At 42.1% G+C, this 15,812-nt stretch overlaps 1 protein-coding gene and 1 pseudogene across 1 annotated transcript in view; one reads left to right on the top strand and one right to left on the bottom strand.

Annotated features, from left to right (window-relative positions):
* Positions 1-15,812, bottom strand: part of IGF2R (insulin like growth factor 2 receptor) — a 101,158-nt gene that overhangs the window by 70,641 nt on the left and 14,705 nt on the right. The window contains exons 2-4 of the mRNA XM_045544685.1: positions 10,596-10,735; positions 3,982-4,106; positions 2,151-2,249 (exon numbers count right to left, since the gene is read on the bottom strand). Coding sequence (XP_045400641.1) covers positions 2,151-2,249; positions 3,982-4,106; positions 10,596-10,735 — 364 coding nt within the window. The remainder of the gene's footprint in view (positions 1-2,150; positions 2,250-3,981; positions 4,107-10,595; positions 10,736-15,812) is intronic.
* On the top strand, positions 5,038-5,613 carry LOC123633433 (annotated as a pseudogene).

The raw sequence follows: 15,812 nt of genomic DNA, 5'->3' as shown, positions 1-15,812 counted from the left end.
ATCTACTGAGGTGACAGCACTACCTTTCAGCAGTCACTATGCTCTCAGTTCTTTCTGTCTACCTCATCTTTCCCTAAGGCAGGAAAACACGGAGCCTGTGCATCCCAATGTGTCCTCCATATCTTTAGTCCCTGGGCTCCCAGAAAGCAAGAACCACTTCAAAATTTAATGAAATTCCTACTGCTTAGCCCACAATAGGCTCTCAATAAATGCAAACTGAATGAATAAAGCCCCAGCTGCCATCCACACCTAAGAGATGACAAGTGAGAACAAATGACAAACATTTCTCGTGCATCTTCAGATCAGCTTCTGAGAGAAATTACACATCACTGTTTTGAGAAAAACACACTATACCTCCCCTCTCCCACCCCAAAACACTGTCAGAACAGAGATCAGCACACTTTCCCTGCAGGGAGCCGCACGGTATATATTTTAGGCTTTGTGGCTCACACTGGTCTCTGCTGCATATTCTTCTTGGTGGGGTTTTTTTTTTTTTCTATAATCCTGTAAAAAAATCTAAAACCATTCTTAGTTCTGGGGTTGTACAAAAAAAAGCCTGTGACAGGACTTGGCCCAAAGGCTGTGGTTGGAAAAAAATGGGTGTCACCATCAGGTTGGAGAATCAGAGCCCAGGAGGACACTGTGGGGCCGAGAGAGGGAGGTCTGGGCTCTCCCGGTCACAGCCTCCAGCCGCCCCTGCAGGAAGCAGCTCACACCCAGCCAGGGGACACTTTAGGATGGCTGCCCCTTCCTCCGCCAGCCCCAAACCTCAAGATGCTCTTCCTATCTCATCAAACAGATTAACCTAAGTTTTAAAACCTAAACAAAGTTTAAATGCGACAGCACCTCCTAAATACCAGCCTAACTCTTTCCACATTAAACTCCTCCTTTGCTGAGCATTCCATACACGCTGCCCCAGGAGCAACATGTGGCTCTTCCACTTCCACGTCAGACTGTCTCGTCTTTTACAAATGATCATATTTTAAAAATCAGAGATAATTATTATTCATAACTTGATTTGATTTAACATCTCTTTTTGCCTTTCTTACACTACATGGTATTAGACCACCAGTACAACTTAACTGATTGCTGCCATTTGTAAGTTCCTGTATCCTAAGAGAATCTTTGAACTCAATCCTTAAAAACTGAAAACTAATCGAGAAAAGAGAGAATAATCAATTAACTAAGACTGTGAAGACAGGGACCACCTCGGAGATCTGGGGGTGGGCAGGGAGAAGGCGCAGAGGGAGCACCGTCGCCCTTTCCCCACGATAGGGAGAGCTGGGGGCAGAGCGACGCCAGAGGTCCAGGCTGGGAAATGACTCGACCAAGAGAGCCATTATACAACGTGGTGACTACAGCCAATAACAATGCACTGCATACTTGAAAATCACTAAGAAAGCAGCTTTTAGGTGTCCTCACAACACAAAACAGTAAATGTGTGAGCTAATGCGTGTTAATTAGCTCGATTTAGCCATTCCACAATGTATACATTATCTTGAAGTATCATGTCGTACATAATATGTGTGTGTGTGTGTGTGTGTGTGTGTGTGTGTGTGTGTGTGTGTGTACACACACATTCTATATGTGTGCTGGTGGGGAGGGGGGCCTGGGTTCACAATTCAGCCAGAAGCCACCCCAGGGCTGAGGAGAGGGACCAAACAATGAAAATAGGCAGAGGGGGCAGAGGGGACTTATCAGAGCAGGATGCACCCCAGGCACGAAGCCAGCTGCAAAGGAAGACAAAGCAGTCAAGGTCAGAAACAGACAGCTCCTGAAGGCAGGGAGAATAATCTAAACCCAAGCCCAACCGCGTCACTGAGCTTACTTACTGAGTTGCACGGCACCAGAAACCAAGAAGAGCTAACTTGCCTTATATGGGCGAGCCATTCTATTTCCAATCTGGACCAAAAATCACATCTTGTGATATTTTAAATGCCCTGTCCTAAAAATAAGAACCACCCAGAAAAGTTTTAACTATTAAATCACATGGTATCTCTGCTCAGGCGGAGTTTGAAAACTTAAAAAGAGATGGAGTTTGAAAACTTAAAAAGAGATTTGCATCCCGAAAGGTTAGAAGGAGTCTTTCAAATTTACCAGGTCCACGGAGCACACATCATAAGCACAGAACCTGCAAGTTCCCCTGTTACCTCCTTATCAGCTTTAAATATGTCTTTCTTGCAGGCTGCAGTGGTCCTCCACTCAAAGTAGTGCACACATTCTGTCGCAGTTACAAATTCAGGGGTTCCCTATTTAAAAAAAAAATTAAAATAAGTTACCATACCATATATTGTAAAGTTTCTTTTTGAAATTAGGACACAGTAAAAGCTACTGAAATAAAAAAAGCAGCTGCAAGAAGGGAGGGGGGACACAACTGCTTTAGTTAAACGAGGTCATCACGAGGTTCCCAAACTAAAAATTCTGGTGCAGAAAGCTTCGTGAAATCATGCTGGAATTTTAGTACAACTAATCCAAAACTGTTCTACTGCCCCAACTATGTCAGTACAGTAAGCTCACGGGAAGTAATCCTCGTAGTCGTTCTACTCTCACAGTCTAAATCTTCTCTTAACCAAATGCCAACAAAATCTGAGCCAGAAACCGTGACCTCATGCTTCCTGTGAGGAGGCCCGTGAGGAGCCCATCTGCGTCCCACCCAGTCAGTCCCCGGCCCCAGACTGCGCCCAGACGCCCACCCTCAAGGCAGCGCCTCCTGCTAGACTCGATCAGAGTGGACTCTAAATTGGTCAACCACAGCACCAAGGGGTGACACGTGGCACGGCAGGAATTAACCTCTACACTCCATGCACAGAACTAGGGAGCTCTCCTTCACAGATCTGTTTCTTGTACGGTAAACACAGAATTCTTCAAGGAAATTAGTTAAAACAGCAGCTATACATTTTACTCTATAACATAAACCTTCAAATTTCATGCTGTTGCAAACAGAGTTTTTTTAAGGTTTCAATGTTTATGACAATGCAATTAATAGGCTGATCCAAAATTAACAATGTTAGTTCTATTTTCAAAGGTCTTCAAATGAGACGTTACAGGCCTGAAGATGCAAAGGTCACAGACCCAAGTTCTAAAATGATATTTCAAAGCAATTTGGTAGCCACGAGTTTCACTCAACTTGACTTTCCTAAACACTTGGGTTCTTACTCTGATTCAAGAACATGCATGCATAGGATTTGTGTAACTATTGCTTTTCCTACAAGCTAGCAATTATTTACTGCAAGTCCCTTTCTAAAAACTAAAGACTAAAACCAACAAATCACACACGATATGCCTAGAGTAACAAACATATGCTTTACACAGTGATGTCCCTTTTAAACACCAGGTAATGCCCTAAAAGCTTGGGACCCATTACCTACTGGCCAGGGCTTCTCCTAAAAAGATGTTGATCTCCCCAATTTAATGTAAATGAGGAAAGAAAAATATTTTTTAAAAAACTAAACATATTGCCTTAAAATCTTAAAAACAAAATGAAAAGCTAGGAGGTTGGATTTTTTTTGTTTTTTAAGAGACAGAGTCTTGCTGTCTCCCAGGCTGCAGTGCTATGGTGCAATCATAGGTCACTGCAGCCTAGAACTCCCTCCTGGGCTCAAGTGATCCTCCTGCCTCAGCCTCCCAAGTAGCTGGGACTATAGGCGTAAGCCACACTATGTCCAGCGAGGAGAAGTTTTGGAAAGAAAAAGAAATTATGCCTGTGACATAAACATTAAAAAAATGTGCTGAGGTTTTATATACTAATCACTTTGAATTATAGTCTTACACAGAATGTGGCTCAAGTTTCACTTGTAAGTTGTAACTGTAAGTTTGGGATGTGTTTACTTATTGGTTCTTGAGGGTGATGGTGATTTGGTTGGGGTTTCTATTTGTGTTTTTAATTTTGCTCACTTATTCTTCCTGGAATAGTGCTATAGCAAGAGCACCCAAGGAACAGACATTTCTAATGAAATACATAAAGTGACCATATGTACTCACCAGGGTTTTCCCACAGAGGAAAGTGATGCTACTCTGGATTTTGTGACTCGTGCTCTGCTTCTCACAGTTCATTGTTGTGTTGAATTCCAGAATAGATGTGGTTGTACTTCTCAAAACAGAGCTACCTATTTGGAGAGTAAAGACAATGAACAGGCTATAAAACATACATAACCATACAGCTATTTCCAAGGAAAAGCAAACTAAAAAAGTAGCATTATAATTTATCTGAAGGCTTATAAACTTACAAAATTGTGCTTCCCCAGAATTCTCCAACTCAAAAGTGGCAGCTTCATCCACCTAGCTATTCAAGCCCCAAGTCATTCATTACCTAACCTTGATGAGTACTCTCTCTCCCTAGACTACTACATTTAATACATCAGAAAGCTCCATCTAAAATCTATCCCATTTCTCTTTCTCTACTACCACTAAAGCCACTACCGCCCCTACCTGCACTCTGGCACTAGCCTCCTAATTGATCCCCTTACCCTTATTCTAGTCACCACCCCCAACCCATCCATCCTGCACCAGTATGATCTTCAGAAACATTAACCAAAGAATGTATAATTTGGCTCCTGAAACTCTTCAATACTTCCCATTACATATGCTATAAAATCAAAATTCTTTAGAAATGTCCACAAATAAAGTGACCATGTCTCAGTTTGTCTGGGACATTAATAATACAGAATAAAAGGGCTATATAAAATCAATATGATAGGGGTTGGCATGGGAATAAACTGACAGACTAGAATAGAGACCAACAGACTAAAAGAGAGAGCAGAGATACATATGTGTATCAAACTTCGATTAGCACAGAAGAAAACAAAAGACTGTAAAGTAAATGGAACTGGCAACAAAATGATTATCCATATGAGAAAAGATAAATTGGATCTCCGCCTATCACTGGTTACAAAAATCAACCCTAAATGGATTAAAAATATAAACATCAAAATCCAAACTTTAAAACTTGGTATAAATCTTAACATAAAAATTTCTTAAGACTCAAAAACATTAACTTCAAAAGAAAAGACTGAGCTCTCTGCTGCATCTGCTATGAGAATGAAGGCCATTCTCAGCAATCAGACTGTTGACATTCCAGGAAAGGTTGACGTGGCTCTGAAGGGACACACAGTTATTGTGAAGGGCCCCCGAGGAACCTTGTGGAGGGACTTCAATCATATTAATTTAGAACTCTGTCTCCTTGGAAAGAAAACAAAGAGGCTCCCAGTTAATAAATGGTGGAGAAAACCAAAGGAACTAGCCATGATTCGTGCTATTTGTAGTCATGTACAGAACATGATCAACTGTATTCTACTGGGTTTCCATCACAATGTGAGGTCTGTGTATGTTCACTTCCCCGTCAACATCATTATCCAAGAGAATGGGTCACTTGTTAAAAATCCAAAATTTCTTGGGTGAAAAATACATCCAAAGGTCTGGATGAGGCCACGTGTTGTTTATTCAGTATCTCAAGCCCAGGAAGATGAGTTTATCCTGGAAGGAAACATTCAGCGTGTTTCAAATTCAGCTACTTCGATTCAGCACACCGCAAGAGTTAAAAACAAAAATACCACAAAATTTTGGGATGGTATCTATATGTCTGAAAAAGGAACAGTTCTGCAGGCTGATGAATAAGATCTGAGTTATCCAGCTACAGAAACAATATGTGGGATGATTCCTAAGGCCTATGTGTGATATTTTAGTACTGTAATAAAAGACCTCTATTGATTGGTCTGAGGGGTGGGGAGTAGAAAGACTGATAAGATTTACCTACTCTATTTGAGATTTCATATTCATCAAAAAATAGTTTAAAGGAAAAAATAGTTATAAACTGGGAGATACACAGAACTGACAAAGAACTGGCATCAAAAACATCTACATAGGCCTGGCCCGGCGGCTCACACCTGTAATCCTAGCACTCTGGGAGGCCGAGGCGGGTGGATTGCTCGAGGTCAGCAGTTCAAGACCAGCCTGAGCAAAAGCGCGACCCCGTTTCTACTTAAAAAAAAACAGAAAGAAATTAGCTAGACAACTAAAAATATATAGAGAAAAAATTAGCCAGGCATGGTGGCGCGTGCCTGTAGTCCCAGCTACTCGGGAGGCTGAGGCAGGAGGATCGCCTGAGCCCAGGAGTTTGAGGTTGCTGTGAGCTAGGCTAACGACACGGCACTCACTCTAGCCTGGGCAACAGAGCGAGACTCTGTCTCAAAAAAAAAAAAAAAAAAAAAAAACAAAGAAAAAAGATGCCTATGAGAGGGGACCGGAGGTCAGAGCTCTTGCATAGCACCAAGCACTTGCCCTCCTTGACTGCCGGACAGTCCTCCTCCTGAAACAGCAGGGGTCTTTTCTAAATTCTTTTCCCTGATCCGCTCGGACAAAAGGGCACAGAAGCCCTGCCAAAGCTCGGTGACCTAGGACAGCGCCCCGTGGACAGCTCCCGGCAGCCCCACCCACAGCGGGCCTGTCTGGGGTGGGGCCTGGAAATTGCACCGCGCAGGCGCGAGCCCGGGCTACAAGAGGCGCAGGCTGCGGGAGGCTGCAGGAGGCCAGGCAACACTGCAGGAGGCTGCAAAAGAGGGAGGGTGCAGGAAGCTGCCGGAGGCTGCACGGGTGGAGGCTGCACCGGTCGAGGCTGCGGGAGGCGGTGCGCACGCTGCCAGAAGGGGGCGCAGCATCTCCAGACAGCCTCGCAGGCCGCAGCCCTCAACTCGGGGGCCGTACACACACTCCTGCCCTAAGCCCTCTGTGTCGACAGCTCCTGGGGGCCCCTCCTAACTTGAGGGGCCTGTCCTCAGAAGATTACGTTAAAACCATAGTATTAATGTTTGGGATGTTAAAAGGAATGTCAATATATTTGGTATGTTTATGACAATGTTTAGGATCAAAGTTTGTACTGAGCAATTGATTTAGACTTGTGACACAGTATTAGAACATCTAAGAGAATTTTAGGTTTATCACATTCATAACGTTAAACTATTACATTTAAAAGAATTACTGTTATACTGCAGTTTTTTAATTGTTAAATCAGACCTCTGAAGCACTTAAAAAAGGAAATCAAATACAGCTGACCCTGAACAACAGGGGTTTGAACTTCCCAGGTCCACTTAGATGCAGATTTTTTCTCCTCTGCCACCCCTGGGATAGCAAAACCAACCCCTCCTCTTCCTCCTCCTCCTCAGCCTACTCAATGTGAAGACAAAGATGGAGACTGTTACGATGTCTTACTACTTCCACTTAATGAATAGCAAATATATTTTCTCTTCATATATAAATACATGTAACATGTAAAATGTGTTAACTGATTATAAGTAAGGATTCTGATATTAATAGAAGGCTATTAATAGTTAAGTTTTCAGGGAGTCAAAAGTTATACTCAGATTTTCAACTGTGTGGGGGTTTGAAGCCCCTAATCTATGTTGTTTAAGGATCAACTATATATAATACATGTAAATCATTTTAAAATGTGGTGAAGATGATTAACTAGGTTTAAATGGGACCAAATATTGTTCACAGGCTCGATAAAAATGATTGTTAAAATGTGCTAGAGTCATATATTATAATGTAATCTGCCTAAGGAGGAACCAATGTATGATTTTTTAATTTAAAACAATGTAATATTATTTAAACCAAAGTTTAGGTCTTAATATTTGTTTCTTAATATAAAAACTGCCTTTGAGGGCACTATGAAACTCACATCAACAATTATATTTCCAGAAGAATTATAGACAACCATCTTCCTCTAGCAATATATAAATGTGCCCATTTCCAGGCTTCTTGCCAGCATTCTATGATTCAACCATTTAAATTTCTGCCAATTCAATCAAAGAAAAGTGAGATCTCACCATTGCTTTGATTTGCATTTATACCTGGCTTACTAGTAAAAGCTGTATTAACCATCTGGATTTCTTTTGTTATGAATTGCCTGTTCTTAGACATTGCCGTTTTTCTCCTGGGTTGTTTGCCTTTCTTATCAATTTTTAAGAAAAGATCTTACGATAATAGCACATTGGCCCATGTGCTGGAAATTTTTTTCCCAGTCTAGCAATGTCTTTTGTCTTTGGGACACACTTTGTCATTAAAATGTGCGTAGGCAGAAATGTTCCCATTCTTTCTTATGGCTTCCGTGTTTCTCTAAGGAAGTCTCCTCTATTTATATTTATAAATTTTTTCCCATGTTCTATTGTCTTTTTACTACCAAATTTTAACTGATCTGTTATTTCCGTATGTGATATGAAGGAGGGAATCGAACTTTGTTTCCTAACAGACAACAGCTAATTACATCCAACTTTTTGGTTATACCTTAAGTTCTCACATATATTTAGAGCTATTTCTACACTAGCTCATTTCCTCTGATCTATTGGGAGCTCCAGTTTTTGTGGTTGTTTTGAAGGTTCACATCTTTTTCTTTCTAGCAAGTTTGTAAGTTTCTCAGTTGTCCTCTCAGGGCCATACAGATTTCCCATCCCGGTTCCCATTTTAGCTTTCCACCTGCTGGATGTGACCCCATAACTCATTTAACACAGCCCTGAAGAAGTACACAGGCTCTGGAGCTGGCCCGTCAGCATTCAAATCCACAATCACGCAAGCTCTGGCAAGACACTTATCCATTTTATGCTTTAGTTTCTTCATTTATAAAGTAAGGGAAATGAAATCACCTACTTCAAAAGGTTGCTGTACAAATTAAGCAAGATATTTTACTTAAAAACAGTAGACCTGGCACATAAACGCACAACAAATTTAGTTATTTTTATTATATACACAAACTAGCAAATTTAGATCTGATTCAAGATTATCCCTATGCTAATATTAATGTCACTCTTATTCACTCATACAATCTGTTTTCTTGAGTTGGAGAAATGGAGCAATTACTGCTAGTTCTGAAAGTATGTCTCATCACTCCTGCTGGAAGTCTGAAAGGTACCTGTCATGTGTCTGGGAGTAAAAATGAGACTAGAAACTGCTAGTTTGTATCATCAGCAACTTAAACTGTAACTTAGCCTTTACTCATCTAGTTACCTTCAGCTTCTCGCCTTTAAGCAACCTTTCCTATTCATTGGGCCGGCTTTCTAAAGACACCTTCCATCACAGAACACCTCCCCCACAAACAGAAAACATCAACTCTCCTTCCTCTCTTTCAAAGCCTGAAAGAAGAACTTGATCGTACTCAAATTTTGTCCAGCGAGGCCAATCTCCCAGATCATGCTACTAACTTGTCTGAATCTGGCATTAGTCTATTAGTTTATGTTGTGTTACACTACACTATACTACTGTATCACCACACACTACAAGACATACTTTCATTACCCAAAAGTATTAAAGTCAAGTGTTATAATAAAGTCAAGAAGAAAACTACTTTTTCCACTTTATGAAAACCTGAGTAACACTGGCCAACAGGCTCACTCGTGGCCTCTGTCTGAATCATCAAATGATAACAGTCAGAAAACTGACAATCTCATCTGTAAGTTTCCTAAGTATATCACGAAACAACAACATTTGTCTGACCCGAGAATCCAGAACAAGCTAGTGCTTTCTCAGATCTCTCTCCTGGGCCTCAAGTCCCCCTGGCCAGTGTTTTCAGTCTAGAAAGTCTCTGTGTTGAGAGGAGGAGCTCAAACGGGCTGGGCCTCAACCAGCAGACTGGCACTGCTGTATCTCCTTCCTCAAAACACTGCTTTCTAAAAGGTCCTTTAACTGTGTCTGGGCATTTCCAATCAAAAGGAGAGACGGAGCTACCACAGTAAGCTACCCCTCCCAAATCCAAAAACCTGCCTAACATCCTCTTCCAGGTACCACACAGTCCCTAGTCACACGCTGTTTCCATTTCGAGACTGTCCACCACGAGCAAACTTCACCACTCCAGCTACCTTGGTCGAAGGTCACCACAGACATCTCCATGTTGCCAAGCCCCAGGGCCACTCGCGCTTTCATGTCTGCCCTGCCCCCCTCTCGAGAGGCGTGTGCCCCTCACTTCTCTGCCTGTAACCGAGCAGGCCTGTCAGCTCACTGGGACCACCTTCCTCACAGAAGGAAGGGGGGAAGGGATCCTGACCCGAAAGGGGTAAATTTGGGGAAATGAAATGAACCCCAGGAAAGAAAGGGCTGCACTTTCTTCTCTGAGAATGCCAATCCTCAGGATTATTTCATTTTTAATATAAGCCTAACGCCAGAGACCATCTGTGAAGACACACAGGCTGAGCATCAAACCACCACAGAAGAAAGCTGAAAAGGTATAAGGGAGTCTAGGGAAGGGGCACAAAGGGAAATGGAGGTGAAAGGGGAAAAAAAGTAAAGTTAGGGTTTAAGAAAAACGTGGGAGAGAAGGAAGAGCCACCTAGGAAACATCTTTCTCCATCAAATACACCTCTACATAATTCTTCGTAACCACCGCCTGCATAGTATCCTCTAGACGACGGAAGTAACCTAATTTTATCTCATATTGGACATTCAAATTGTTACCACTTTTAACTATTATAAAACATAAATTATATACTATGTATTATAAACATATACATAGAAGTGTGTACATAGCTACATATAATAGCCATACACGTGAAGTCATTTTTGGAAAACTGAGGGACCACACTGCCCATCCAGCAACTTAAGGCAGTTTTACTTACCCACTGAACGGTAACTGTTTGTCTTCAAGTCGTGCATACAGACAGCACTTGATGGCCCACACTGGGCAATATTCACATTTCCACAGACGTTGATTTTATAAAGTATGTTATTTGCAGTATCAACAGCTTCCCATGTATAACTGGAAAAGAAGAAAAACAACTTGTCACTGTCATTGATTTGCCAATAATTAAACTTCTCTCTAGTTTTATATTCAAGCCACATTTGCTTAAAACTGCCATAAACTACAAAATGCTTTCATTAGCCAAAAATACTAAAGTCAGTTATATTAAGTTGACAAGAAGTCAGGGCGGAAACTACTAAATACGACCCCGCTCTGGTTAAATCCACTCTGAAGCCACCTCAGGACTCAATCATCATCAAAATATGAAAATCGTGAGCTATGACCGCGCTGCGGCACTCCAGCCTGGGTGACAGGGCAAGACTCCCATCTATTAAAAAAAACAAAAAACCTACCGTTAATTTAAGAATATCAACTCAGATAACTGCTCAAGAATCATGTTGAATATAAGAGAGTATATAACCCTTCCAATCACACGAAAATGCTGAAAAGCCAAAGGATTTTCAACTCTTTATTTTATTAAAAAACTAGCTGTGGCATCAAAGACAGTTCTGCTGGTTTTACCTTTTACAGCCACAGTTCAGATCTGAACTGACAAGATAAGGCTGTGCGGTGAGTCAACTATCTGATGCGAAATCAGACAAAACTTACTTTAGGTTGATCCACTACATCAAGCATTAAAACTCATTGTTCAAACCTCTGGCAAAGGAGACAATGAGTAAATGCTAATGAATCAATCCATATACTTGGGGGAAAACAGTTGGTTTTGTCAGTTCTGTCAAAACAATTATTCTCAACTCTCTACTCTTCCTTGGGAGAATGCTTTGTCCATTTTGTAAAATGGGGATCATTTCCTCAGCAAGAACAGAAAGAGAAAGAGGGGGAGAGTGACTGAAAAGTTCCTTGCAAAATCAAAAAAATGCCTTATTATAATAACTTTCATTCATCAGGACTGCTGAAAGGAGAGCAGAGAAGTTAAACTGGAAGTGCTCAGACTAGGCCTGCCCAGGAGCCGTGGGGGGCTGGGTGCGGGACTGCTCAGCTTATCTGAGCTCACCCAACACAGCACCCCCCTGGCAACAGGACACCCCCTCACAGAAGTAGCAGTCCACTCCCCAGAGCAACCGTCCATGCCCGTGGGGCGCTGACTCAGCACAAAACTATCAGGCAACACACCCTCCCTGCCTGGAATTCGTTTCCCAGTGGCCGGTAGCCCCGTCCAGCAATGGAGGGGCCACAATAGTCCTGAAACTAGCTCTGGGGACCAATCAGATCCACCTGCCATGAAGCCAAGGGACATAAGCACACACAAGCATACAATCAGGGTGGCAGAACTTACAGTCACTTAATTGCTGTAAACCTGAAAAACAGGCTGGTATACTTAAGTGCTGGCCTTAGGGTGACAGCCGTGGGGTGTTGTTACTACTAAACTCAGGTTCTTTTTTATTTTTTTGAGACAGAGTCCCACTCTGTTGCCTAGGCTAGAGTGCCGTGGCGTCAGCCTAGCTCACAGCAACCTCAGAGTCCTGGGCTCAAGCAATCCTCATGCCTCAGCCTCCCAGGTAGCTGGGACTACAGGCATTGGCCACCATGCCCAGCTATTTTTTTCTATTTTTAGTTGTTTGGCTAATTCCTTTCTATTTTTAGTAGAGATGGGGTCTCGCTCTTGCTCAGATTGCTCTCGAATTCCTGAGCTCAAGCGATCCTCCCGCCTCGGCCTCCCAGAGTGCTAGGAATACAGGCATGAGCCACTGCACCCAGCCTAAACTCAGCTTCTTTATAACTTATCTCCTGTGGTCCAGATGATCAAACAACATGAGAAAACCCAGGTATTACCAAGCACAGAGAAAAGTCATCAATAAAGGCTTGTTTCCTTTGTCCTTCACTAACCTTTATTCATTTGTTTCACAAATAGGTCTGTGAAAGGCACAGGAAGAGTACAGCAGTGAACAAAACAGACAAAAAGTCCCTGCCCTCTTGAAGTGTACATTCCAGTGGAGAGGACAGAAAATAAATATTATCAGTAAGTAAACAAACACACAGGCTAATCCCCCCTGCTAATACCTGCTCTGGTGGAAACATAATAGCAAAGCAGATAGGAAATGACTGGCAGGGACTGCGACTGCGAAGTCTTCTAAGATGGTATTTGCCCTGAGATGTGGACAAACACAGCAGCCCTGGGGGAAATACAGAAGGGAGAATGTTCCACGCAGACAGCCCAGCCATGGCCAGGGTCCTCAGGCGGAAGTGACCATGGCACATGCGCAGAAAAGGGGGGGCACTGTGGCCAGAGTGTGGGGAAGAGGAGAGCGGGCAGACTGACTGGTCACTGGGGCCCTGCAGGTTAAGGGAACAGTTCTGATTTTTTTTCATCTTTTTTTTAATTGAATAATTTTGATTTATTTTTCTTAATTCTTTTTTTTTAATTCTTCTTTTCTTTTTCTCTTTCTCTCCCAGTTTTGATCTTATACTTGAAGCAAATGAAGGTGACTCAAGACACTATGACTCTTTCTTTAAAATGCTATGCCAGTGTTTTCATTTGCAGAGTATTAGTAAAACTTTTCCATTATTAATTATGGTTGATTCAGGGAAAATGCTAATCTCTTATTCAGGACCAGGACAGCAGACAACAAACCCAAAACCGTAGCAATGGCATCATCAGAGTATTTCACAATCCTAAGTGTACATGATAGAGGCAGATAAAGGTCATCATTTAAAATGAGTCAACTTCGTAGGAATTAACGCTAAAGAAACCCACGCAGCACCTAAACACTAGGCTTTTCTTAAAAACTAAACTCCACTGCCGATTTTGCAGAGGTGCTATTTAAAATAAGGCGAGTCTAAAAAGCATATGTGTTTGGGGAGAAGAAAAGAGATGAAAAAGAGTAAAATGAGTAATATTGACCTGATTATCTGGAAATCAGAGTTTCTAGAAAGAAAAATGTCACTCTCTTCGATTATATTCTTTCCTGTACTTGTATTTCATATTTGTTTTGTCAAGATTCATCAAAATGTAAGTGGCTGTGGGGTTAGGGAGGGAAGCTCCTGTTATAGTACCTGCACCCCGACTTTTTCAGGGGATGATCTCACCACTCAGCACAGGGCAACACTGCTCCAGGCTTGTGCCTCCAACGCCATCCAAACCCGTCAGCAGCACCTGGGCGGAGGCACCAGTATCTCAGAGTTCTTACATCTCTTGAAAATGAAGAAATGGTCACAGAAGGTTTCTACACTATACTACCAAGACATCTGCAAGCTGTCAGTACTTGAAATATTCTGATTCCAATGGACATTATGTCTGCTTTAAAACAAAGATCTAGCATATAGTGGCATTGGGAGCTCAGGAATAGTCATTCAGTTGAAAGAATCTCTCTGAAAATCCATGAAGCATATTCCAAAAACATTATGTACTTTGGTATGCGCCCTGGTTAAGTTATCACCTAGATATGCTTCTGCTAATAGTAAATATTTTTAAAGACTATTTCATAATAAACTTGAAAGTCATATAAATATCTGATAGCACTGTTTAAGAAATTGCATGCTGGAAACTAGATGGTTCTTGATTTCTTTCCAGACTGAAGGCCAAGCTACCAGAATGGCCTAGGCTACAATCACTCTTAAAATTAAATTGATACTGAAGTTTAAAAGCACCATGATCATATTATAGAACCAGAGAATGGTTTCAGAAGCAATAAAAGTATTAAAAACTAATAAAACGTAATGGTATCTTTGAGAAAGGAGAAAACTTTTGTCTGAAAGTCTGTGCACTAGAAAAATCTCTATCTGAAATGAACACGTACAGCCAAAAAACACTAGGAAACTCTATTGCACAACAGAATGGCTCACGTAGCAGCCAAGCAAGTGTGACCACTCAGCTGAGATTCCCAGAAAAAGGTACATTCTAGACTAAGTCATTTGAGTTTACACAGGTAAAGACTTAAAAAAAAAAAAAAAAACAGAAAAAAATGAGATCAACATATTAGATCAAAGAGAAAACTATGCAGTGATATTAAAATTTTAGCAAGAAACAAGCCTCTGGAAGAAACCATCTGCAAGCTGTGTGGAAATGCAGCCTTCACCCAAACACACACACACAAAAATATTTTAAATATATTTGCTACAACAAGCAACTTCTGCAGCAGATTCCCTGTAGGAAGCCCTGTGGGCATTTTCTTGCAACTCTAACACTGTCTGTGTCCGGTCTTCTAAAAATCACTGACTCCATGCTACCGTCTCATTGGAAGGAAGCCGACAGGATGCACGGAGGCAGAGCAGGGAGAACTGCAAAGGCCCAAGGAGAAGCTTGACAACTGCAAACACCCCCAGAACCACTGCCTATTGTCCCAGCTTGCAAAATCCAGTTAACAGTCCCAAAGGAGGCAGCCTCATCACACCATTGCTCTTCTGGTTATAAAACTGTGCAAGAACGTTGGTTTTGAAACCAGCAAAAGCAAGCAAAATCCTTGCTACTCTAACCTCATTTTTCACAGCATAAAACGTAGATAGCTGGTGGTCCCTCTCCCACTCTCAAAAAATCCAAATTCATCCCTGAGCAAGCCTGAGGATTCCAGAAACACATGCATGGCACGCCACTCCCTGCTGAGGCCACAGTTCTGGCACCAGGTCCCCCCCCCACATTCCATACAACTCCATGGTAGCATCTTCCGGGGAGGGACAGTGATGCCCTCCCTCCCAGGATGACTGGGACATGCAGAATCAACATTCACTGATGGGCTGAGAAGGACACGGACCGTGGAGTAAAAACACGTCACAGCACAACCCACCACAGGCCCTGACAGCTGAGCCAAATCTGCCAGGCACTGGATGCCATTACTCAACTCTCCCACTGCTCAGAAAGGTTAACGTCTTGCCCAACATCACACAACTGTGAAGTGACAAAACCAGGAATAAACCCAGGTCAGTATGAGCCAAGGGCAAGTGCTTTATTTCCATTTAAAAACAATTTTTTAACTTTTCAGAAAATACTTAGTTTCAACTACAGCACTGAAACCGGCAAAACATCCACAAAACTTTAGAGTTTAAATCTTTTCACAATAAATGCCATTCAGATGACAGATTCTGTGTGGCATAAAGGTTTCCGAGTTCCTGGCTGAGGCGGGAATGTGGTCTCTCTCTC

Source organism: Lemur catta, chromosome 2, assembly GCF_020740605.2.
Source record: "Lemur catta isolate mLemCat1 chromosome 2, mLemCat1.pri, whole genome shotgun sequence".
Lineage (NCBI taxonomy): Eukaryota > Metazoa > Chordata > Mammalia > Primates > Lemuridae > Lemur > Lemur catta.
Note: the sequence above shows the minus strand (reverse complement) of the source record. Positions and strands in the feature narration are given on the sequence as shown.